At 38.1% G+C, this 27556-nt stretch overlaps 1 protein-coding gene across 5 annotated transcripts in view; it reads left to right on the top strand.

Annotated features, from left to right (window-relative positions):
• Window positions 1–27556, top strand: part of EML4 (echinoderm microtubule associated protein like 4) — a 289436-nt gene that overhangs the window by 214746 nt on the left and 47134 nt on the right. For 2 of the 5 annotated variants that reach the window (XM_019516385.1, XM_019516383.1), the window contains exons 4-8: window positions 2260–2433; window positions 4600–4728; window positions 10472–10497; window positions 10952–10984; window positions 25686–25809. In XM_019516385.1, coding sequence (XP_019371930.1) covers window positions 2260–2433; window positions 4600–4728; window positions 10472–10497; window positions 10952–10984; window positions 25686–25809 — 486 coding nt within the window. The remainder of the gene's footprint in view (window positions 1–2259; window positions 2434–4599; window positions 4729–10471; window positions 10498–10951; window positions 10985–25685; window positions 25810–27556) is intronic. The other 3 variants (XM_019516384.1, XM_019516386.1, XM_019516387.1) reach the window with 3 other exon arrangements.

Below are 27556 nucleotides of genomic sequence, written 5' to 3'. Positions count from 1 at the left end.
GTTAGAAGAATAAGTCAGACCTAAGACACTGTGATGGAAAGTCTCACTCTGGAATCTCCTGCCAGCTCAACACCAAGGCTAGGGACAGACATTACACATAAACTGGTTTAAGTGATCAGAAACTGGTTTAAACGTGTAACAGAATAAATGTTTAGTGTACATAAGCTGGTTTGAAAATCACTGAAACTGGTTTGAGATAAACCTGGTTGAATGTAGTATCAGACTTAACTGATTTGGGTCAAACCGGTTTCTGCAATGTCTTTCCAGGACCCCTTCCTGGTTTAAGTTAAATCAGAATCCAGCATCCCAGTTGCTTTGCAACTCTGGGCAGGGCTTTGCTCTCTGCTTCAGCCCAACAGGGCTGGCCCTTCCCCTTTCCTCCCTGACTGCAGCTCCAGCAGAGACTGTAGGTACAGGGCATCTATCTGGCTTCCTCCTGCTGCCCTCCCCGCCCCCCCAGCTCAAGCAGGGATTCCCCCCCCCACCTTCCACAGACACCTCTTAGCATTAGCTAACATACGGCATGCTGGCTACTGTCTGCTGTGGGAGATGAGACAGACAGGACAGTGCCACTTAGGGCTTTTTGGAGCTAATCAGCAGGTAGCTGGTAATGTCCCTCCGTTCCTTCTTTGAAACAAGTTGTTTAAGAAGAGCTTGAACTAATGAGAGATCAGGTTATAATATTCAAATAAAACTTCAGGGAAGGGCATGTTCTGTGACAGCTGCTGTTTTGCTATAGTGTGAGAAAGTGACAGGCTGGAATTATCAGTAATTGTCTTGCCCTTTTGCCTGTATGTTTCCTAACTTAATCTGCATTTTGCTGGAACTTTCCTGACTGGAGAGGAGGGTGAAATACTGGTTTATTTGTTTCTTCTTTTTTTAAACTCATTTCCTGGTAAATAAGATAAGTGGGCTTGCTCAGTGTTGGATTCATCAGACCAAGGGAGAAGACCAGGCTATGACTAACGTGATTCCTTTTAAGTAATTCTACATTATGGGACTGTGAACACAAAATTTTGAAAGTGCAGCTGTCATAACAGTAATGAAACTCCTGTTGTTTTTTGGGGGGGCAAGACATTCCTTGGTTTGTTTTTCTTTCCTACATTGTCTCATTGTCTTGTCAAAGAGCCTGTGAAAAGTGAAAGTTTCTTTTAAGGACTCTCATTTCTTTTAAGATAAGTAAAGCCTTGTGATAAAGAAAAATGGCTGTCCAAGTAAGCAGGGAAATGAGACAGGAAAACTACTTACCAAGACCAAAATGATCAGAGTAGCTGATGCAAGCAGCTATTCCTCGATGAAAGATGAAAAAATGAAATTACACTCATTTCATGTATCAATTAGAAATGCATTCATAGTAGGGGTTTTGCTGGCAGAGTTATGTTGGCTACATTGTCTGGTCTTTATGCACCCATAGGTGATGTAGTTTTGCTGACTGAAATGGGTAATGTAGACAAAGGCCTACTATTGCTCTGCTCGAAGAGGATCTGGGAGAGGAACTGCTAAGGACATCTATGCTCATGTAACTTTATCAGACAGCGACTGCTAATTTTACTTGATACTTATGTGGTAATAGTCATTAATTTGCACATTTTAATGTTACTAGGGGTATTTTCACAAAATAAGATTGACTTAAGCCAAAGTTTGACATCAGTGTGGCATTCTTTTGACTTCAGGGCATTGCAAAATGGCTGCTTAAAAAAAGATTTTTTTTAAATGTTAAAATGACAAAGAATATACTCAAATTGTGTGTGTGTCTTCATATATATGTGTATATATATGTATGAAGACACACACACAATATATATATATAAATTAAGACATTGGAATTTGCATAGTATGCTTTTACAGTTGCTAGAAAAGCGACAGGCAGTTTGAACAATTGGAAATATACTCAATACCTGTAGTGAGCTAATTTGGTAAATTGCACATGTTTAATCTGTATGTACCAGAGCCACATGAATAAAGAATGGATTCTGTTGCTAATAATGATGCACTTTCACTACTTCTCCAGGTTTCATAATAATTAGAACTTGAGGAAACATGTTCTTCAGTTTTCTTTTTGCTTTTGCAAAGTGCATTAACAATGTAATGAAATGCAATAAATCAGTAGTTAACTAAAGCTTTTCTTATGGTGATTACTGTCTAATGAATCCTAAATGGCCTCTCCTGTCACTGGACCAATAGTACATTTTAATATTTTTGTCAACTTTGATATATTTGCTTATTCTTTTTTGTTCCGTCTTATAATTTATTTTACAGCGGTACAGAAAAAAAGAAGGAAAAACCTCCAGGACAGAGAGAAAAAAAAGAGGAATCTCATTCTAATGATCAAAATCCACAAATTCAAGCATCACCTTCTCCCCAGCCCTCCTCACAGACTCTCCAAACACACAGACAAACTCAAGAAACCAAGAGCTCTGCTCCAGCCAAAAGGTTTTCACAGTACCACAGTACAGAGCTACAAGTGGTTGTAATGATACTAAAAGTCTGTTGAACACAAAATGCTGTGAAAGTGTCAGTTTTAAAACTGACTACACAAATAAGTATTTATTTCTTGTGTTTCAAAGATTCACACAATATGCATTACAACATTTATTGCAGAATAAAGATTTTTAAAAGGCAGTATTTTTTATAACCTGTAACATTAGAAAAATAATATAGTCCATGCTTAACGTTCAAAATAATCATCATATTATGGTAAGTTAGTATAGGTCTGTTGTTAAAATATATATAAATGATGGGGCCAAAATACTATACCTTTCAACAGATATGTTGGATGTATTATCTCAAACATGGCCACTTAAATTATGAACCACATGTCTTTTACATGTTGTAATAGCATTTGTCATAAACTAGTATCATTACAATCCATGATTCGGGTGCCTTTCGTTTCAAATGATTGTTTAATGTGACTGCAGTTTGGATTTTTGTGTCTTTTCCCAAATCGCTGCTTAGTTGCAGAATACTCTATTCAACTTGAAATACAGATTTCTAATTTTATAGGCATATGGGCACATTTCTACATCAATATTTAAACAAATCTTTGATTTGTGAGCATGCACAATTCCACATGCATAATTCCTGCTGAGTTCAGTAGGAGTTAGGCAAAGAGAATAATATTGTTTTATCTTATTTTTTTTATTTGCTTTTTTAAATTCAATTAAATGAATTCTAAAATCTGGCTGTAACTAAAAAGGATACAGTTTTTGAGTTCAGTACTCCAAAATGGCATTTTTATGATCCATTTTCACCTTACTGTTCAGGAAGATATTTTTTTTTCCCTTGACATTTTTAAAAGATTAAAACAAGGTCATTAATAAATGAATTATACTTTCAAATATGCATTGGTTCACAAAAATGTTCACTTTATGTTGCTTGAATTCACAGTTCTAATAAAAACATAATTAAAAAGATCCCCTTCACTTGACTGCATGTTTAACCCTCAAAGGCTCTGTCTCCATGCCCTGCACAAACTCTTACACTATCTAAAGCTGAACTTTGTTCTTTTATTCTCCTGCTTGCCATCTTCCTGTAAAGTCATGTGCTTCTGGGTTTAGCATACTAATCTGTAGCTGTGTGGAAAAATAAATGGTTTTCTACACTTGAAATGTTTTAATAACTTGTTTATCACAGGGTCTTTTTCAGCCTATTGAGATCTTTTGGAAAAATGCTTGCCATTCTCAAGTTGTAGTTGGGATGTTTTTCTTGCAAAAAGTACTTTTGACTGGATGAGTTGCAAGGTGGTTGCAACAGTTGGACAGGGCACTTGCAAAATCATAGTTCAGATTATTTAACGACTGCTATAGTCAGACCACTTTAAAATACATATCCTATAATAAAGATTTGTACATGAAATTACCTTCAACGAAATCACAGACCACAAAATGGTTTACAACTTCCAGTCGTGTAAGGATAGATCCAATAAGATTTCGTATGTTGTCTCTCAGATACTCATAGGTCTGATTTTTGCATAATTATAAGACTGATACAGAACATCACACAGAAATGAATGTCATAAAGAATGAAGGAAGCAGGATTTGGCCCTTCTTTTGAAAATGTGTTTTTCAAAGCTGTTCACTGGTTTACACGGTTTGGATCCAGCCGTCAACTTAAGAAATTTTAGCCTAGTTACGTTGACAAAATTGTTCAACTAGCAAAAATTATTTTATTCTCAACTATTATTGAGCAATGTTAATCACTTCATGCTCAAACTAGATGTCTAGCAAACATCTGCTCATCTGATTTGTATTTGTTCCTTCAGCTAAACTTTTCTAGGCTTATTCAATTTATTCCACTTAACCTTTTAATTTGCTAGCAATATCACGGTCAGGAATCTAGTAGGGAAATTTCAAAATCACAATGAAACAGGTAAAAACAAATGTAAAATAAATGCATTTTACAGTTGCCCTTGTTCATTTGCTTTCACTCATCCGGTTAGAACTTTTTGACTAATCTTTTTTTTGTTTTCTGGATCAACCTGAAGGAAGTCCTAGTGCTGCTTTTGTCTCCTGCTGCTTGATCTGTCATTTGCATACCAGTGCCAATTTATCACTATATTGTGAGATTTTAAGTTTAAAAAGTAATTTTTGTTTCTTTTAGTGTAAAGCGATCCTCTACTGCTGACAAATCACATAGTGTGTGGGAGAGCTCAGATGACAGTCGGAATAAATTGTTGAGAGCAGCTTCAACATCAAAACTGATAGCAAAAGTGGCAAAAAATGCAGACAAGTAAGTATTCTAGTGTGCAGCAAAATGGCCTTTGCAATTTTTTAAGGTTCAAATTATTCTGAAATGTTGTTAATTATACACATAAGTAAGCTGTCAGTTTCCATCTTCAGTATCTGCATAGATTATTGTTGGCATAATTTCTCCAATGCAAGTTAATCTCCATATAGTTATAAAATCTTAATGCATTATTTTAAAACATGAATATGCTTCCATTATTATATATGTGATTTTAGTCAAATTATTCAGGAAATTTCCTCTTTGCTTTTTCTTGAAAAGCAGCTAATTTTGAAATCATAAGATTTTATACAGAGCTTTCATTCCCTTGCAAATTCAATTGTACCTTTCCTGGCTTTGTGATAAAGTGCAGTTATAAACTGAAGCTGCATACACACATTCAAATAATCTGGGAGAATTCTCCCAGGTTTGTAGTCCTGGTAGAAAAACTTACTCAGAGACCTTCAAACAGACATTTGAATGCTGAGCCCCTAAAGAGAAGAGAGCTTGTAGTGCTGACTGTATACAACCAAGGAATCCTGTGCATATGTCTAAGGCAGCAGTGCTCTTCAGACTCTTTCAGTCTGCCCAGAGACAGAATGGCAGTAGGGCATGGGCTGCCTTGATTGGCTAACTTGGACTGCCCACATCTCCCTGCAGGACAGTCTGGATATTGTGAAGCGGGTATTTTCTGTCACCTGCTCAGCTGGAGCAGCAGAGTCCACTGAGTGATACACTGTTCCTCTGAAATGGGTAGGAGCAAAGCACCCTGGGATGCTGAAGGACTCTACTCTGACTTCTTTCAGAAGAGAATGTGTACAGACATCTGCTGTCCCAGAAGAAAGTGGAGTGATTTAACCCTGATTGTTCCCAGGTTATTTTTCTCCTGGAGCAGCCATTTTTGCTCTGAGGGGAAAATCCTGAATATCTGTATGCTCATAGTTTTTCCTGGGAAGGCAGCAACTATTCTAGGAGTAACTAGAAATGACCTGAAATGTAACTACAAGCATGGAACCACTGGGTTCTGCATTTCTCAAATGCACTTAGTTTACAAATAAAAAGATTGTTTTAATTATTCTGCAAATAAACCTGAAAAATAAAAGTAATTTTTTGTGTGCGTGTGTAAAGACAAGCTTGACTTCAGCTTAATTTTTTTTCTCAATAATTTCTAGCCCATTAAAATAGCATTGTCATAAAAGATAATATAGTTTAAGTAATAATCATAATTGTTACTAGGAATTAAAATGTTTTGCCAGCCAAATTGTATCTGCACTTTCCTCTGTGCAAACTTTACCAGTGAAGTGATGGTGGCATAGTCCCAGATCCAAAAATCCATATTCACATGCTTTCTTTGATGCTATGCATTGTAAAATTGAACTCAGGATAGTAAAGTTAGTTGTGTGCATTATTGTCTGCAGGATTGGAGCTTGTGTTGTGGTGTTTGTTTATATGTTAATATTCTGAGCAGTGCATAAAGTGGCTTAAAGACTAGCTATGTTGCATCTCCAGTGCTAACAAATAGGAGTAATACATACATTTTTTTAAATGCAGGTAAATATGGTCTTGAATATAAAGAGTAGGTATTTTCAGTAAAATGGTGAATGGAAGTAAATACTGGCTTTAAGAAAAGATTTGGAGAATTATGTGATAGCTATATTTCTAAATAAATAAAATCTGTATAAATAAATAAAAAGTAGTAATGAGATTGGATAAGTTATTAAAATATTTTTATTTTGGTTTGGCAAATTAAAAATGTAATATTCAAATCTATCTTAATCTTTGAATGTATTAATAATAGGAACATGTGTTATTTCAGTATATTCTTAGGACCTCAAAGAGTGCAATACTCTATGATGACAAGACTCATAATAATCTTACTTGGTAGAAGATGGAGAAATCCACAAATTTTATGCACAAATTGGTGATTTCTGCAAAAGGCTGAAGTACAATTAGCCTTATGACAGATCACAGGTAACTTGGGAAGAGTGGTCATCATATGATAGGATTCATAATTCTAGAAATGGGAGTACATGAGGATAGCCAAACAAGAACAGTGGACTTGAAAGATATCAACTGACTTTGAAACTAGTAGATAAGGTTCCAGAAATAGATGAACTGAAGGATGAAAGGATCTAAGAGGGCTTCTACTTCCTAAAGGACATAGTGTTGTAGGGTCAAGAAGAAGCTGTTCCAACATAGTGGAAAGACAGAAAGAACTTCAGAAGGCTGATGAGGCTACACAAAACATTTCTTAGCTGCCTGCAAGGTCAAGAGAAAAATGGGTAGTCAGTGGAAACAAGGATGAGTTACTAATAAAGAACATCAAGGAATATCAGGACCCTGCAGAGCCAAAATCAGAAAAGCAAAGGTTAAAAAAAAAAGATGAAACTGTCAAGGAGTGTTCAAGATAACAAATAGGGTTTTATCACTGTCAGACAAAAAAGAAAACCAAACTGTGGATCTCATGCTTAATACTGAGGATGAGTGGTTAACAGAATGCGCAAAGGTGGCAGAGCTGCTCAAGGATTACTGTACCTCAGTCTTCACAATAACAAATTAAACTGCTACAAGATAGGTTACAAAGTTAATGTAGACAAAGAAAAAAGGAAAAGGACTCTAAATCACAATAAGTAAAGAATAAATAGAGATCTTTTGACAAACGTGAATGACTTAAAATCATCAGAGGTTATTAAAATTCATCCCAAGGTACTGAGGGATCTGGCTCAAGGTAACTTTGTAAACACTGATGCCAGTGGTTCAAAGTCATGGGTGACAGGTGAGATCCCAGAAGATTGGAGCTGGACTAGCATTGTGCCCATCTTTAAAAAGGAGAAAGATCCCTCTGGGAATTGTAAACCAGTCAGAACTGGGAAGTTATTAGAGCAAATTATAAAAATCAGTTTGTAAGCAACCATAGTAGTAAGGAGTGATCACTAACAACTAATACGGATTTAAGAGCAAATCATGTCAGACCAACGTGGTTTCCTTCATTGACAGGGTTAACCAGCTTAGTGGATGCAGGGAATACAGTAAACAAGTCACTTAAATCTTAAGGGTTTGGATACAATGCCACATGGCATTCTCACAGGTAAACTAGAGGAATGTGGACTAGATTATTACTGTTAGGTGGTTGCATATAACCATAAGCAAAGAGTAATAATAAATATCAGAACAAGGGGTTTTCAAGTGGGTTTCAGATGCACAGGTCTGTTCTGGGTCTGGTGTTCTTTAACATTATCATTAGTCATTTGGATTCAAGAATAGAGACTGTCCTGAACAAGATTGCTGATGACACAAAAAATGGGAGATCTTGCAAGCATTTTCAGTAGAATTAGAATTCAAAGGGTTTTGCAAATTTGGAGAACCAAGTCCTCAGGATCACAACAGAATGAAATTCAGCAAAGACAAATCTAAGATGCAACACCTAGGAAAGAAAAATCGGGCACAAATATAGAATGGAAGACAATTAGCTAGGCAATAACCCTGCTGAAAAGGAAAGGAATTTAGTGGATCACAGACCGAGCAGCAGTCAACAATGTGATGCAGCTACCCAAAAAAGTAAATGTGGGACACAGGAGGCAACAATATCAGTCTGTTCACTGTTAGTTAAGCTTAGCTGAAACAGTGTTCAGTGCCAGGCTATGAATTTTAAGAAGGTTGTAGGGAAACTGGCTCTGAATTTTAAGAAGGTTGTAGAGAAACTGGAAAGGATCCAGAGGCAAGTGACGCTGATGCTAAAGGGGTTCAAATTCAAGCCATACAAGGACCTAGGTGTATTTGGTTTGGACAAAACAAGCAGAAGGTGGGAGTTGGGTTGGGTAGGTGTGGACGACATGATAGCCTTTCAACTCTTTGAAAATTGCTGCGATTTAAGAAGAGGGTAAATAACTCTTCACCCAAAGTGAGCTTAAACTGCAGCAAAACTGGCATAAATTAAATCTCATGAGGAGGGAAGGGAAGAGGGGGAACTTTTTTATTGTGAGAAAAATAGGATTAACTGTCCAGGAAAATTGTTGAATCACCTACATTGGAGGCTTGCAAGAAAACACTGGATGATTTATCTGAGCTGGTATAGAAGAAGTTGTGTGGTAACACAACTTAGATTCATGCAGAGGACTGGACCAGGTGATCCTTGAAGCCCTTTCCAGCAATATGATTATATGAAGTATTATATGGACCTTCAGCACACAACATTTCTTTTTTCTAAAAGGTTTCCATGGTTGAAAACGTAAAATTCTTTGGCATTTGCAGGCTATGCTGGGTGCTGTTAGTTGATACTTAGATGAGAAAAAAACTCACACTTGATTTTAATACATTTTTAAGTTATTACTGTCTTATTAAAACATCTGTGTTATAATACATGTGTTTGAAATAAATTAATCATCAAAGAATGGTTGCTCTTTAATGTTATTTTGAATTTGTGCAGTGTCCAGGTATAGTGGGTACAAATTATAAATTACTATTTTTTGTTTTTTCATTTTCTTATGATAGAATTATAAAAAAAAACAGAGCTTAAAGAGACCTTAGTTTCAAAGACTCAAAGAGCATCAGAACAACCAACCCAGTTCTTGTGAATACAAAAAGGACCAACCAAGCCTGTTGGGCTTGGACTCCTATCTGAAATCTTTTTCATACATTCTTTGAACTGCAAGCTTAAGACTTGACCTTTGTATTTTAAAAGCAGTCTTAAAACCAGTCTTAAAACATATACACTAAATCTTCCTAATAAGGCCTCAGGAAATAATGCAGTACTAACCTGATTGGTTGCAATCATTTTCCTTTTTTCAGCCAGAACTGGAAATTTAAATTTGTCAGAATAAGATTGGACCAGTAGAGAGAGACAACAGTCTTTGTATGTTTTACCATTTGTCACTGTTATGAAAATTTCGCCTTCATTCAGGTAACAAGATTGGATGACCCTCATGCTTTGCTCTTCACTTTCTAATCTTTAGAAAGTGTGTGTGATCCCTTAATAAGAAAAGCATCTAGAGAAGGGAGACCTAAGAGGAAAGTTGTTTTCATCCCAACTTTCTAAAAAACTGATTCTGAGATTTTTTTTTTTTTTTTAATGTATGACTTTTGTTTTGGAGCATAAACTACAGAAACTTTGTGTATCCCTTATGAAATCTTGTACAGTACATCTACAAAGGTTATATGAAACTATGGTAGGGTAGATTTGTAACAAGACACAGAGTTGGTATCAAAGTTTTCTAACGTTGGCAACTGTATGTCATTCAAGTTAATTACAAGAAAAAAATCATAATAGCTATGTACTAGCTACTTCCTTGTTTGATTTTTGAGAAGTGCTAAGCACCACAAATATTATCTCAGAGTCCCCATCACATCAGAAAAAACCAGGCTATTATTCTGTTACCCTCTGAAACCCAAGTTCACTTGTAGAAATGCTAATATAACTTAAGCATTTATTTAAATTGTTACTATTTATTTATTTTTATTTTTATTGCAGCAGCACCTAAGAACCCCAACTGTATAGCAGTGGCTCATTATGCTATTTGCTGTACAAGTCTATAGCAAACAGGTGGCTCCTGCCCAAAAAGCTTACAATTGAAGTATAAAACAAGATGAGGTTACTGTTTTGATAAATGTCATGATCTATCACTTTACACTATAACTTCTCTCACAAATTTCTGATAAGACTCATCACCATGGAGAAGTATAGAAGAGGCAGGTAGCATTAGTATTTCAAATATATATATATATTAATTGTATATTTTGCATTTTTCCCTAGACACAAAGATGTCATCGTCAGCCAAGGTAAATGAAAACATTTGTTTTTAAACATTGATTTAATTGGAGAGGCATACTTCTGCTAATTCAGTTTTACCTCCATAAAAACAAGCATATTATTTAAAAAATAATTTTACAAAAGGACTGATGGAGAATTAACATAATTTTAGTAATTCAGGATTAATTTAATCTATTGTCATTAAAAGGTGCAGGGCCTCTAAAGCTGTGTGAAGTCTTTAATGTTAGTGGGTGCTTTTTAATTGGCTCTCAGCCCCTGGAAAGGGGAAGAGAAAATATTTTGTGGGGACTTTTTTGTAAAACAAAGAGCTAGAATAACTGTGCTAAGTGATTAATTATTTTCCATGTGAGTTTTTTCTAGTTAAAAATAAAAGTAAAATATAGACTTGGCTACTAGCCATTATCCAGGAAGGTGAGACTTTAGATGTAGTTTTAAGTTATTTTATTTCTGTCCCATAACCAGCAAAAATGTCAACCCGTGAAAAAAACAGCCAAGGTAAGAATTGAGCTATGCCAGTTGGTTGCTTTCTAATTAGCTCTTTCTTGGATCTTTTATTTGGCTTTTCACTATCAAAGAGCATCAGTGCATGAACAATTGTTTTAAGCTGAACTCCGTATTTTATCAAATACTTTATTTTCCAATGAACTACATGAAGAAATACACATACGCATGCACACACACACGTGAGTGTGTATGTGTGTACACATAAGTTATCTGGGTGCAGTTTTCTGCAAGTAACTTATTACATACTTCCCAGAGAGGAGTAAATTGTTACTCGGAGAGGAATGTGTGTATACTTAAGTCAGAAGGGGTATAGAATCCTGTGGTACCACAATATTAAGAAGTGCCAACTAAAAGATTTGTTATATCTCAGTTTTCTATCTTGCTGATATTGTAGCTCACAAATGCCAATTGGCTGAGAGCAGAGTCTAAAAGTTTAGAATAGTAACCTGGCAAAGATTGTCTTCCAAAATGTGCTTCTTTTGCATCAGTAAATCTTGCATTCTGTGGCTACCTGCTGCTGCTGCTGCTGCTGCTAGCTTGTTCAGACAGAAAAAAAAGCAATCTATCTGAAAATGGTGGAATGTTTGGAAACTTCTTAACAACAGAAGAAATTCCTGCATCTCAAAATTACTCTGCTTTGATCACTTGCAAACTATACTGAAGCATGCAACTCGAAACCTATAGCATGTTACCTCTGTGCATGCTATGCTATGCACAGCATATGGCTGTGTACATAGTTCTTCTTCTCTCTCTGCTGTTGTGTTAACAAATCTGGAGCTTACAAATTCTGTGCTGCAAGGAATGTTATCTTTATACTTTTGTTTGTTTGTTTTTGGCCTACTGTTGCACTAGCTTTGGATTTACTTTTCTTTAGAAAGGTGGAATTAACTAGTAATTCACATCCTCCCTTTTATGATTATTACCCTGAGATCAAAGTATTCTGTCGGTAGTCACATTTTCCGGAAAAAGAAATGGATTAGAAACTTCTACATTGATTCCAACTTATCCAGAGTCTCCTGCTATAGCATCATGAACAAAATGGATACAAAAGCTTCCAGAAAGAGCAGTTGGGAAATGTTTCATGACACCATGATGCTGGACACCAACCTAGTTGCAACAATCATTGTGAACGAATGTCTTTTGAATATTAAAGTGAAGATATTTCTAAAAGGAAAATATTCACTCATAGAGTTTATTGTATAGAAATCATTCTAATCTGTATTCCATTTCACCTGTGCCTAAAGGAAAAAAATATATATATATTTAAAAGATCTTGCCTGGCAAACACCACTTTTCCAGTGCCACAGCATACCCTGCTGTAGTATCATTAATTGTATTTCCTTCTTTGTAGGCTGCTTATGTGATATCTACAACTGGTACTCCTTCACCCAGCTGAGCTGACATTCAGGCACCTCTAAACAAATTATTGAGGTTGTCTGAATATCTAGAGCTAGATGGAAGATGTTAGATTAATCTGTACATGCTCTCAGCTGTCCCCTGATGATGAAGACCTTTTTTAAATACCTTGATGGTATGAAACAGTACAAGTTGATTGGGCTGATCTGGAGCAGAATTAAAAAAAAAAAAATGACAGACAACTATTATTCACTTGATAATGGTCTTTTTTTTTTCTTTATAATCAGGGATCCAGGTTTTCTGTTTCCCAGGGAAAAACAGAGAAAACCACGGATTCCTGTTTTTATAGGAGAAAACATGGATTTCCCTCTTAGGCAGAGAAATGCATGGATTCTCCACTTTTGCAAATGAACTTGTTCCAGCCTAAAAGAGCTCTTTGTAGAAAGGGGAGGAAATCCCCAACACCACCTGGAGGGGGAGGGAGAGGGGGAAGGGCGGGGCCTCAGCCTCTGAGTCAGCCAAGGCTGGGCTCAGGCTCAGACTTGCCCTTCACCCTTGGATCCTAGAGGTAAGTGGGGCTTGGGGGCTGTCGGGCAGGACTGGTGAAGATGGCTGAGGGAGCAGGGGGTGCTGCCAGCCCCAGGTGGTACACCACATGTGAGGGATGTTGGCTGTGGGAGCAGGGGGTATTCACATGCGGTATACCACCTGGGGCGGGCAGCACCCCCTGCTCCCACAGCCAACATCCCTCACCACCGCTGCAGAGCCGGCCACAGAGCTGTGCAGCTGGCTGCATGCCAGCCTCCCCCTCCCCTAGGCAGCCATACAGATGATGTGCGCACCCCTTTCCACCACCCACCTAGGCAGAACATATGTGGCCCAAAAATGGTGATTGCCACCACACTGCCACTGCTGAGCCCTGCGCCACTTGCCCACAAAGCCGTGCGGGTGGCCATGGGGTGGTAGCGCTGGGTGTAGTGGCAGAGTTGCGGTGGTGGCCACTGTGTACGAACCCCCTGTCAGGCCAGCTCATGCATGTGTGGCCCACGGAGTGGCACCCCTGCCCTCCCCCCCTGGCCATGCTCCTGGGAGTGGGCACAGGGGTGCTCCCCTCCTCCTTGATCTACCCCCCAGCACCTTCCCCCAGCCCCGCCCTGCCCTGCCCCTTCCCCCCCACACGCACTTACCTGGTGGGGTGGGTGTCAGTGTCTGTGTGTGCCTCTGTCTGCATGTCTGTGCCTGCGTGTCTGTGTCTGTGGGTCTGGGGGGTGTTGTGAGAGGCATCAGGAGGACTGTTGAGTCTTGGTGGGGGGGAGAGTGCAGGGCACCAGTAGTGCTGTGGGGGGCCTTAAATTTTTATCATGGATTTTGGGTGTTTAATCAGAGAATTTGCAGTTTTTAATCACAGAAAACCAGGATCTCTGTTTATAATTAAAGGGAAAAACAGCATAAGAGACTGTTTTCACAAAAATATTATTAAACATGGTTCTGTCCCTAATGTGAACAAGGATAATTAGGATTTAAAAAGTGCTAGCTGGTTGTGCTTAACTATAGTGCATCCTTCCCTGCCCCACTGCCCTGGTTAACACATTTTTAAATAGAAGTTGTCTTTATGCTAGATATGAAATTACTTTAATATCATGTGGTGTGTCAGCTGTTATGATCTGCTGTGCATCAACTTTTATGTCTTACATCGTTATGACCCTGTAGTGATGCGCATTAGCAAAATTAACCTGACTTTGATTCTGAGTGAGTTAAAGTTAAAGGCTTAAAGGAGTGAAAGTTGAGAGATTTGACACTTACTTAGCTGCAGGATGAAAAGGACATAACAGTTGCAACATTATAACAGCTCTTATTGGTATTCTTTGGTATTGATGGAATTGTTACATCTGTCTGTGCTCCTAGTGATCTAAAAGGAAGGAAGCCGTGCCAGTTGAGGCCCCCCAACTTCTATTATCTATTAAAGTTGATAAGTCTTTCATGGATGAATGGATGAAACACTACAAGAAGAAATCCAACATATGCTGACAGGCTGATTTGATTAAAATTGCTTACTGTTATATTAGAATAAGCTTTTACAGGATAGCCAGATGGAAGATGAAGATTGTAGTTGCTTTGAAATCCTGAAATTGCTGTTGCATGCATGTTTGACTCAGACTGTTATCTTTTTAATCATATTGGTGTTTTGCAGTAATTTAGAAGTGGCTCAAATTTTGGTACATGTTTGTCTCAGAGCAAGCTACATACTCTCTGGGTATTTAGCTTTGACCACAATGACTTAGCAGTAGGAATTCTTTTATCTTGTGAAAACAGCCTATTGCATTTACATTATCTCTTAATCTAATTATGAAATTGCAAGATGTGAGGTGCAAGAGAGAATTAATCTAAAACTAATCTAATTCTCCTTCTCTCATAAATGGCTCAAAGCTAAGAAATCTGGATACAAAAATACAGAGAACATACTTCTTTTCAAGCTTTCGTGTACAAACGCTCTTCTTCCGGCAGAGGGAATGCCTGCCTGAAGAAGGGTGTTTGTACCTGAAAGGTTGCAAAGAAGATTTTTTCCAACCATTTTAGTTGGTCTAATAAAAGACATCATAGTTACCCAAAGAACCTTGTCTGCCTGTGTCCTTAGATCAACACAGCTACAGCCAACAACTCTGAGGAAATACTTACCTCTTAAACCCTTCAGATGGTAAACATCTCCCAAACATATCCCAAAGCAGTAAACATATCCCAGAGATTTTTATGGCTAGGAACAGATATTGCATTTGTCCCTAGACAAGTTATGCTTATCTTTGTCCCAGAACAGAAATATCCTAGCACCAGCATTTACACACATTTCCTTTCTAACCAGGATATACCAAGTAGCAGAGAATGCACTGCTGCTTTTCTGCCATTAATTCAATGATGCATCCTAGGATAACTGTTTAGATTTACTTTGTGATGTCCCAAATTAAACTTAACACTTCTTATCCAGTGAACCATTCTAAGATGTATTCTAGGACAATGGATGCAGATGTCTGAACCAATTGAACTCTATCCTGCGATAAGATGGTTTATCCTGGGGAAAATATGACATTTGTTTGTCAACCTGAGGGCCTCTGCTCCCTCTTCCATCTTCGTACTTTCCAAAAAGTGATCATTGGTTTCTCTTCTTTCTACTTCATAGTCTTCTCTGCTTTTATATCCTTATACCAGTGGTGCCCAACCTTCTGGCTCTGCAGGCCAGGTGAATGGAGCAGGGTTGACCCACAGGTGTGATCCAGGCTGTACCCAGGCTGAATCCCTCATACAGATCTGGCCATGCTCTGGCATGGCCATGCATGGGCACAGTCTAGAATGCAAGGCTGTGTTATTCGACCCATGGGTCTTCCCGTTGGCCTAGACATTTGGCAGCAGGGGAGTGACAACACTGCCATCATTCCCTCACCACCAAATTTCAAGATCCATGGGGAGACCCACAGGCTGGCTGATGTTTCTTCACAGGTGTCTTATCACATACATCCTTCTTTCTGCTGCGCTGCACTGATGATAAACAGCTGTTTTCTGAGCTTGCCTTATTTTCTAAATGGTCTCAGTGTATAGCCCTGTGCAGAGCATGTTACATGACATATTCTTAATGTGAGCAAGGGACCTACAACCACAGCAGAGTTTCATATTTCTGCTAGGGGGTGATGCAAAAAGGTCTCTTGGCCATAGTTTCTATGTTGGAATTCTTTTGTGTAAAATAAGTCTCTAAACAGCATAAGGAAAGCATCCTAGATGTCCTACCAGGGATAAGCTGTGCCCTATTCATAGAATGATAGAAAATTAGGGTTGGAAGGGAACTCAGGAGGCCATGTAGTCCAACCGCCTGTTCAAAGCAGAACCATCCCCAACTAGATCATCCCAGCCAAAGCCTTATCTTTCCTTAGCTTGCCTGCCAGAATGTTGTGGGAGACTGTATTAAAAGCCTTGCTAAAATCAAGATATACTACATCCACTGGTCACCCCACATCCACAGAGCCAGTCATTTCATCATAGAAGGCAATCAGGTTGTTCAGGCATGACTTGCCCCTGGTGAATACATGTGGACTATTCCTAATCAATTACTTCCCCTACAGGTGCTTCAAAATGGGTTCCTTGAGGATCTGCCCCATGATTTTCAAGGGGCTGAGGTGAGGCTGACCAGTCTAGTTCCCTGAATCTTCCTTTTTCTCTTTCTTAAATATATATGGGCACAATGTTTGCCCTTTTCCAGTCATCTGGGACCTCTCCTGATTGCCATGAGCTTTCAAAGATAATGGCCAGTGGCTCTGCAGTCACATCAGCCAACTCCCTCAGTACCCTTGAGTGCATCCTGTCTGGCCCCATGGACTTGTAGATGTCCAGCTTTTCTAAATAATCCCAAACCTGATCCCAAAATCACGTCCTGACATACATATGTGGCACAGCAGGGAGTGCAGTTGTTTGAATTATAAACAATTAAGGATCCAGTTGAATTATTGGATCCTTAAGTGAATGCCATGCAACAACACATTTTACATTTTTAAGGTGTGATTACCTGGTTAAGCATAACATCAGCCTGGGGCCATAGAAAACCCTAGGTTAAATTCTGACCTTCTGGAAGTCAATTTCAGTGTTTCCGTTGACTGTATTGGAGCCAGAATATCACCTGTTAAGGTAGTAGCAGATGGATAACATTTATGAAATATATATATGTAGTTTCAACATTATTTTCTCTAGGCCCTGATTTCAGGTTTAAGCAAAACTTGGTGGATCATTGTGGAAAAATTGCAGCTATGTTTTAGCTTTGTCATATAAGAACCTTGTGGTCTAATGAGATTGGTGATTTGGCTGGTCGCAAATTGTGTTGGAATGCTGGAAGCACCTCTGAGCTGGGAGCTAGCTCCAAGATGGTTCCCAACTTAGTGGCTGTATAAAGTTCTTGGATGGTAGGACTGTTGGGAAAGAGGGTAACATCAGAATTAGAAAAATGTTTTCACTGAACAAAATTCCTTCCTGGAGAGGTTAAGGGATAATTAACAGATGAATGAAAGGTCATATATTTACATTAGACATGGTAAGTTGATTAAACAAATTACTTATAGATTTTTGTAATGCTTATCTGAGCTGCTTTTAATTTTACATTTGTTCTTTAGTTTATAAACATCAGCATTAGTTTAAAAGCAGACCAAAGTTCAGATGATGTAAACAAATGGGATTGAGCCGTGTGCTTTAAATTTTGTCTGATTGTTATAGAGCTCACCAGGTGGACAACATATAGAGTTGAGAGGACATCCTCCCCTACAAATTGATCTCTCTCGACTATTATAATGGTTATGTGTATGTTGTGCTCATCACCATAGTATTTGAACACCTGCTTGCTGCAGTTTGAGCCTCATCTGCAACTGTAATATACAGACTCTTCCCAAATATGCCATGCTGATTATTCCCCTTCTAGAAATGGTATATGGCCAAGTTTGGTTAGGCTTTCCAAGCTGTCTCTTTAACAGGGGAAGGTTATTTGCTAAAATACATTTTCTATATTTTGTCCAGTCTTGTTTTGGATACCGCATCCCTTTCAGCTCTTTCTCTTGCCCCTGGGAGACTGTTGTACATGCTGAGACGTATCTTATTATCAAGCAACTCTTCATGGTAGTCAGGGAGGAATTTTTCCTTTCTTGGTTCCATCCCACTAATGTTAATATCCATCAAATATTTATAGACAGCTTTCATGTCCCCCACCCCTATTTAGTCATCTCATAGCTCAACTGTGAATATGTTTCTTTGATCGTTTACTCCTAAGCTACTCTCTTCAGTGCCTGGTTGTTGTTTTTTTTATTATTATTATTATTATTACTTTCCTCTGCAATCCTTCCATATTCATCTAAGAAATTAATGCAGTGTTTCAGGTGCTAGTGCTCCTGGGCTATTGCTTTTTTCTTAATTCTTCTCCATGATGTGCTGACTTCCCTTGTGCAGTGCCAAATTGAATTAACATTTTTGTTGTTTTTGCTTTTGTTATCATGCCACTTTGATATCATATCTAATTTGCTGTCTACTCTTATCCATATGACTGTCACCATTATCGTTTTCCTCATTTGACTGGAATACCAGTATTTTGAAGTTCCTTCCCCTAGATGAATTAGCTGATATATTTCAGTGTACTTCAGCTGAAGTACACTAAAATCAAACTGTAGGTCCCTATACTTTGTTACTTCTTTAGCGTGCCTGCGTTTTCTTTCCTAGATACTCAACATCCATGGCTTGTGGGTGACAGCTTGTCTGGCAGAATGAAGTCCCCTGATTAACTCTGAGAAACAGTAAAGACTTATGCTTTCTCTTGTTGTGGGGAGGCAGTATTTTAAGACCCCGTGATTGTAGTATGAGCCCATTTCATTAACATTGCACTTCATACTCTTGCAGACAATAACTAGCAAGCATTTTCCAATAGAAGCCTTCCCTTATGCCCTCTGCCTCTCTAGCTTTCATCTCGTTTCCCAACTCCTCTGTCTCCTCAGTCCCCCAACTTGATTTCCATCCTTTCAGTTACAAAGAAACCTTTCAGATCAAGGTCACAAATAATCTACCAAAGTTAAAGGAGCACTTGTCTGTTCCCATCCTACCTGGTGTTTCTCCTGCCTTTCACATATCTATTTGTTCTTTCTTTTGAAAGGTTTCTTGAATTTCTAGTCTCTTAGTTCTCATTATACTTTGTTTGCCTGCTTCTTTGAGGGTTCTGTATACTTCCCTTTTCCAAAACCTATTTGTGCTGGTGTCCTTATAATATAATTTTTGGAGTAGGAACCATGCTTTATTCTGTAAAGTGCAGGGTAATTCTTAGCCCCATAAAAAATGTTTTAATAATGAAGTAGAGTGTAAGGAAGTAGAGTGAAATCTATACCATCACCTTACTTAAATATTTATTGAGCCAAATCATCCATGTGTGTAACTATAAACCTGATCTGACCCTGATGCCAGTATAACCAACCCAGGGAAGATCATTACAGTTTAAAGGTGATCCTTCAGGAGCATTGATGTTGTATGGATTCCCTTGCTGTTTAATTTCTGGGGTTACTCAAAAAATTACAGGAAAAATGCATCCTGAATTAAAGTAGTGGAATGTACTATATGAACCTTGCTGTCATTTCTAACCCTTTGATGTTATAATAATGGTGTTCCTGGAGAAGAATGTTTTGGTTAGCATGCCAATCCTTACCTGCCTTTTTCTCAGATTAGAGTACTTAATCTAACACAGTACTATTTTTACAACTCATGTCTAAACTTGGGCTCTGTGTGCGATAACTGTGGGCTATGAACAGAGTATAACACTTGAACCATTTGAAGAGTGTGGAGGAAAGACCTAGCTCCTAGAATCTGTCAGCTGAAATTGTGTAACTGTTTTGTCTGTTCACTCCAATGCCAGTATAGTGGAGCTAGGCACTATACTTTAAACTTCAGTGAAACAAATGTAGTTATAGAAGCTTAGGATGCTGACACAAGTTACTTTTAAACCATTCTAAAGGGACATAAAACAGGAGCTTTCACGTGTTATAGGATGTGAAACCGTTCTAAGTATCCTGTAAGTGTTTTAAAGTTAAACCACGTGGGGCAAGGGTTATCTTTGAGTTGTTCTATTTATGTCAAGATAGGGTATTTTTAGCCAGCTCCCCAGAGATAAAACAATCAATTTTCAGTCATCCAGCAGCCCAGGATGCACAGCTCCCAGCCCTTCTACCCCTTTTCATCCTCCAGACTTCTCCTGGTCTTGCCACCAGGCCTCAACTCCCAGTTGCAGGGAGTGATGTGCAATCATGACAAAGCATGCTTCCCCAGGCTCACCCCACACCCCCAGCTTTGTACAGCCCCCTCCACCCTGAACCAGACTTGGGGGGGGGAGGCTTGAAAGAAAGCTGCCCCCCAACACTCACCTGGACAGAGGAAAACAGAGGGAAAGAGCCAGACGTGATAAAATTTCAGTTACCCTCAGGTAAACTGAGCTTAATTGAAGTTTTCCCATGCCTTGCACCCAGCTTAAAGTCACAAACAGCCCCAAGCAAGGCTTGGGGGCTGGGGGGGAACAAGGGCAGTGATGGGTCAGGAGGTCTGAGGTCTGATTTGGCAGGGTCCTTTGCAGGCAGGTTGTATGGAGCCAGCTGCCTGAGCTTGTCAGCTCAGTGAACACCAGCCCTCTCCCTCTTAGGATGGAATTGGACCATACTACCTTCCCCCCTCTTCTCCTACCCAAGAGGAGAGAGTCAGTCCTGGCTCTTGTCTGCATCCCTGCTCATCAGGCCCTCTAGTGGAAGGTCAAATTTGTGGAGGTCTGAGATGGCATTAAGCCTTACTCTGAATCCATTCTAATTTTAAGGCTGCCTTACACTCTTTGGATTTACAATGTTTTAATGGTAACCTAAAACAGCACCCTATTTGTTTCCATTTGGAGCAGAAGAGAGTGGACAGATGAAACCGTGGCAGCTGGTCAGCTGTAAAGTGCATCTGGAAATGTTAATTTAAGCACTAGACAAAAAAATTCTCCAATAGCATTTGCAATGCCAGTGTTATGTACAGACTGGGCACGTTTACATGTACAGTTAATGTGACTGAATATACTCCAGCTCAATTTGAGCCAGAGTAAACTAATCTAAACATTACTTTCTACATGTGTATTTAAGCACAGTAGTTTACTACAGCATAGAATAGTACCTGTGTCTGATGGGACTATCCTATGGTGGAGTAAATTAATCTACTGAACACTAATTGCAGTGCATGTTTAGATGGTGACGCTTTACTGTGCATTAAATTAGTCTAATGCGCAGTAAAGCACACATGTAGACGTGCCCACTGAGACTGAAAAATGGAACTTTGTACCAAATTGTTTCTTTAGACCTATGTCTTAGTCTTTTTCCAAGAGAATTATTGAGATGGATTTTTCCCTCATTGTTATCATCAAGCCTTATTGTTACCTCGTGTGTGTTCTAATTACTGTTTGCACTTCTGAAGATCTATACCCTAATCTCAACAACTACAGCTTCTCGTCCTTCTCTAGTTATGCGTCTCTGATTGTACCAATTAAGGTTCTTTTTTTTTCCTCTTCATTCAGTCTTCATTTACAAATGCTGCACAAGGAGTAATCTTCCTACTCTATTCCCTGTAAAAATCAGTGATAGCTAAATCTGGCTGGCTTTTAAAACTAATCTGAAATCTGATTTTCTAGGCAAAAGAAATATGATGGACCTCATCTGCCTTGGGCAGCAGTAGAGTATTCAATATTGTACCAGATGGGAAAGTTTTCATGAAGATGGAGGAGATGGGGTTAACAGCTGAACTGCAGGGTGGGTAGGGGACTGGTTTAAGATTGTCCACAGCAGAATAAAGGTGTTAATTAACATATGCTAGGCATACCTGTCTATTGGCTTTACTTTGCCTGTACAAAACCTATCACCAGTGATTCTGGATACATACTTTGCTAGACACAGTCTAAAGCTAAATCATTATGTCTCTATCACTATTATTACCTGTGGACAGTTTTACACATGATTTGGGGGTAAGAGGGTGACACTTTAATTAGAGCAGTTCTAAGAGTTGCTCTAATTAAAGTGCTGTTGTGTCTCCTGTATCAGTGACCCCGTGCTTAAAAATGGTGGTGGGGGCACATGAACTAAAGCTTGTTCAATGACCTTTAATTCAAGAACCCCTGCTGCCATTTTTAAGAGTGGGGACACTGACAGTGAGTTGCAGGAGGCTGTTGGAGCATGGCAATGGCTGTGCTCCAGCAGACTCAATTAATCGAGTCTGCTCCAACATGCTGGAATTCCAGCATATCAGAGCAACCATGGCACTCATGTAGAGGCGCCCTATGAAAACTTGATTCAGCTAGCATGGGTATGTTGGCAAATGCTACAATCATACCTTTGTTATGTTGTCCTGAAGGGGCATTATATAATCATGCCTTCATATCCTGTGCAACTGTTGCACTGAAAAGTACTAGGGAACTAGCTGAGCTTGTATAATATTTTTCATAAATGACCTACAGACACACACATGCAGTAGGAGTGTGCACATGAAGTCTGCTGATTGCCCAAAGTTAGTGGCCCCATAGGTACGGATGAGGACTGAAATAATAAAAGAAAACTGGATAACCATGAGGAATAAAGTAATATAAGTGGATGAAATTCAACAAAATAGAGGATCATTCTCTTAGGAACTAGCAAGAAGAATCTCTGCTGGAAACTCATCAGTTGGAAGAGACTGAGGAAGAGACAGACTGGCATGTATTAGTGATCTCAGGATGACTGTGAACCCATCAGTGTGACACAGCCATGAAAAGGCAAATGAAATCCTGGGATGTAGCAGAAGAAGTATGCTTCAGAGTAGAGTTAAAAAAATTAAATATAATTATCAGGATTACTCTGTTCCAATAAATCAGATGAGATGGATCTGAAATCTTTTTGTACCCAGAAAACTGTTAAAATGTTGGAAGGATACCATTTCAATGGGATGTTCTTGAACATAGTAATTAAGCCAGTTTGAACTGAAAGGAAGTTAAACTCCTGATTTTTTTTTAAGTTGTATTTACAGGAATATGGCCCTAGACAAGTACATTCTATTTGGAAATGCTTTTGTTGATATGCTGCCATCATCTGTTCTATTTCAAAAGACTTTTGCATTAATACTATAATTGCCTTGAAAGTTATATGTAAGAAATAATATTTTACAGCCTTAAGCAACACTCGCGTGCGCCCATGTCTGTGTGTATGTATCTATTTTTCTTCTCCTTGAGGGAGAGGCTTAATCAAATAATACTTGGTTTATACATCTTGATTAAATACATTTAAAGTTCATATCATTAGAGTAATCGTGAAACTACACAAAGTTCTGGTGAAGCCAATAATGCAATCTCTTTCATGGGGAAATGCAGAGATCTGTACCTGATGACATTGTAGATAATCTCCCTTCCTCGAGGCCCCTCATTACTGTACTTTTCCTTCCTAGCCAAATTTTCCACTGGACCTCCTTTTGAAGTCTTACCTCTGTCTTTTTCTAATTAGGTTACAGTGCAAGTTATTCCCATCTCTAGGGACTGAACATGATGTTTGTACTTACAGTCCAATCAGGGGAGCAAGAGGTTGAGGCTAGGTCTATAGTGCATTTTGCATGGATCTCATAGGACTGGTTGGACAGCCTATATGCTCCAAGAATGTTCAGTCTTGAAATACACTTGTGTAAGGTTCCATTGGGATTGCTTCTTTGTATCTTGTGGCAGTATTTTATGTGCATCTTAAATAATTACAGTATGAACAAGATTTTAAGAACGTGTTCTTTATTTCTGTCCTTAGCCAGTCTTGCTTAAAGTGTGTGTAATAAAACATATATTTTGAGGGAAGGAACAAGAAGTAATCAGAGGGTTGGTTTGAAATTAAGTTTCTAAACATTTGGATCAACACATTGTCAATACAAATCTCTTGCGTTCCCCAGAAATATAACTAAGCAGTGCAGACATTTGAAAAAAAAGATATGTAGTTGTAGCCTGTATACTGGGAGATTATGCTCCATTTATTCCTAGCTTATTTTCATGTGGACTTAGTCATTACAGTTCCTTATATATAGAAATAATTGGCACTGTATTGAAAAATTATGAATTTTAGTGATGTGCTGCTTAGGTCGCTTTGACACTATCATTTGTTGAGAATTGTGTGAAAAATCTTGCTCAGCTTTCTTCCAGTGTTGAGAGATTCTTCTTTCAGGACTATAAAGACCACTTGAAATTCTTAAGGTTTGGGAACTTTGTACACTAAAAGTGGAAAACCAAATTTCATTTTCATGCTCTTTGAACTCAGAGACTTCAGTAAATTAGGTAAGCTGGGTTCTACTTTCTAACTTCCAATTAGATATCATAAAATGAGAATACTGTTAATCAACTGAAGGCATTTTTGCCAAATAAAAATCCAACAACAGTTAAGTGCATTGTAGTTTTAAATTGACTACATAGTGTAAGCCAGAGAAGATCAGGTTTAACAGCTGAGCAAGAGCTAATTATAAGCATTAACATCTGGTTTAATCTCCATCATGAATGGACTACACACATTTATTTAATTTGTCAAAAACTTCTTCATTTAGAATGAGTAGAACATTTGAACTTAAAATATCTAACTTGCCAAATAACTGAATAATTAGTTCATAAGCCAGAAGTGTTGAAATTGTATCAGGATCAGAGCTCCTACCCAGTAGTTTTGATGAGCAGTCTCTTACATATTGAGAATATCCATGGGTTTCTCAGCTAGTTATTAGATGTATTTGCCCATGTTGTAATAAATAAAAATATTACATTATAATACATGTAAGCTTTGTTGGTTTGGGTGTTGTATCAACTCTGTCAAGGTTATTTGGGTAAATGTGATATTTTTTATTAGATCAACTATATCGTTGGAAAAACTGGGTTGTTTTACGAGCCTTCAGGCGCAAGCACCATTCTTTAGGCATAGGGAGAGTCTGTTGGTGTTTGTCTACTTTCTAACCAACACCCTTGATATTAAGTCTATTGTTTTTACTATTAAGTGTCATGGACATTCATGGCATTCTCTTGATATACAAGTATACTGACAACCTTTCCCATTGGAGCTTGCTGTCTAAATTAATGCAGCTAATTAGTGTGTTTAAGATTTGGTTGCTGTAACTTATGCCATAGTAGCCCACATGGTGTTCAGCTTTTTTCTGTGTTTCACGTCAGTTACTAGGGCTGTGGACAGGCAGGTGGTTTGAAGCACTCTCAAGTGCCTTTTTAAAGCTGTTTTAGAGTGCTCTTCACAGCGAGGCTGGAGATTGTTCACAGCCAGAGAAGCGCTTCAAAAATGACCCTTGAAGAAGAGGAACATCTTTTCAAGGGCTTTAAAATGTAGTGTTTCCGTAATTCCTCTCATCCTATTTTTTAAGCCTTATAATGAACGTGTGATATACAGTGAATCTTATTTGTCACTCAGACATTTCTAACTAGTGCTGTTTGGCCCTTTTAACAACAGTTATCTAATTTATCTCTATTGAATTTTAAGTTACCCTGGGTATCTGAATGTTTGTACTGATTACACTTTGAGAGTAAGTTATTCCTAAGTATATGTATGTATGAAATGCTTATCCAAAGTGTTGCTACAGATACCAATGACAACAAGTTGTTATAGTATAATTCTTCAGTATGCAATTTTATAAATATGGGTAAATATCAAATCCACATGTAAAAATAATCAGTCATATTGCAGTAATTTTTTTTACACCTTGCCTAACTTATTATTGAGGTTTTCATTAAACAGAACATGAAAATTAAACTCACTAGAATTGGTATTTTTTGTTTTAACAGAGGGAGAATATATCAAGATGTTCATGCGGGGTCGACCAATCACAATGTTCATTCCTTCTGATGTAGAAAACTATGATGACATTAGGACAGAGCTGCCTCCTGAAAAGTTAAAACTGGAGTGGGTGTATCCTTACCTTCTACAGTGAAAACATTTCCTTTCTTCTTCTGTATTTTATCTTCAAAAATCTCTTTATAACTGTGAACTTCAGTGAAATTGGGTTCACTTTGCAAAACAGTTTTAAAAATGTTGACTCTAAAGAACATCATGCTCAAATGCCTAAATTTCCGTGCATTGAACAGTCATGTTTTTTTCTGTATCCGTTCTGCTGTTGTAAATAGTGCTTTATTGGATATAAGGCAAAAAAAGAAAGTCTTATGATAATTGATGCAGGTCCGAAAAGCCAAATTTGGTTTCAGATGCATTCGTGTAGGCTATACGTCCAGGAACACTGTGAGAGTTCATTATTATTCTTTCTTTTTTTTTCTAAAGGTTACAGCGCTATGAAAGATGCTGGATGAGACCAATGAAGTCCAAGCTTTATTTACCCACAAAGCAAATACTGTAGCATGATCCAGGAAGCACAAACTTCTCCATTCTGATGTGTGTTAACCCTTAAGTAAAGATGCTGTCCTCTAAAAACTATTCTGTATTAGGAATATTATTGTATTTGAACATGGTTGTTTCTGACTACCATCTGTTGATCAGGGGAGACCACAATATTTAGAGTCAGCTATGTGAACTAGTCCATTATGAGAGTAGTAATGCTTGGCATGATTTGTCCTGACTGTGCTGAATGACTGGTAAAAGTTGTAGTCAGCATTTTGGCAGTTTATTTGATTATTTTGCATTGCAATCAAACAAGATAATATTGGCTGGAGAGATTCTGAGAGGGTACTTCAGCTGTTATACTGATCTAGTGCTTTAGTGCTTTGCTGACATTGCCAGAAGTACCAATTGCGCTAATAACATTGATCTTCAGGCAGTTATCCACAACTCTCAGGTTGTTTGCCACTGACCCAAGATGAAAGGGCAGTGAGCTGTCCAGTCATAATGATGTATCATCGTCACAAAGACTTAAAAAGTACACGTTTTCTTCCTATTTGTCATGTAGCCAGTAGTTTAAAGGCTGATAGTATCAAGGCTTTGGCAAGTATCCTTTTGTGGAAATACCACCTACTGCTGCTGTTTTGAGGATCTTTTACCCAAGGCCAGTAAAGGACTGGTTGGTTTAAAATTATTGTTTTAAAATTATTCATTAAAATTATTTCATTTTTTATTCATTTCATTAAATTCATTCAAATTATTCAAATCGATTTAAAATTATTCATTATAGTAAATCGGTGCAACTCCTGTGTATGGAAAAGTCTATTGGTAAAAGTTGAAGAAACGAGTGACATAGTGCAGAGAAGTCAATAAAATTTGCAAGCACAGTATTGCTTTATGTGAAATGAATAAAAACCTTTGTTATATAAGAAGCAGTGAAGAGGACGCAATAAGAGAAGGGCCTGTGCTTTGTGTGCATCCCTATCAAGAAGGAAAAAAAGTAGAGAGCTAGTCTGTTAATTTTTCAATGTAGTAGACAACTGATGGCTATCACTTCACTAAAAGAATATAGGACAGTGATTCATAATTTAATAATGTTCTGTTCTGTAGTTCAAAGACACATCAACACCAAGGTTAAAAATGTTCAGTTGTCCATTAAATTTTCTTTTTGGGATCCTGACTGTTCTGGATGGTGAAATGAGCTTCCTGTATATGCCGTCCTCTAATTCTTGTAGATATTATTCCAAGTAAAAATTGTTCAGCTATAAAAAAAAAAAAAAACAAAAACAAACTGTGCATGTGCCAGAACAGTTTCAAATTGTTCTTT

The sequence above is a fragment of the Gavialis gangeticus genome, unplaced genomic scaffold (genome assembly GCF_001723915.1).
Source record: "Gavialis gangeticus isolate Ggan-Ray unplaced genomic scaffold, GavGan_comp1, whole genome shotgun sequence".
NCBI lineage: Eukaryota > Metazoa > Chordata > Crocodylia > Gavialidae > Gavialis > Gavialis gangeticus.
The sequence above is the reverse complement of the archived record's forward strand: the minus strand, read 5'-3'. Positions and strand labels throughout refer to the sequence as shown.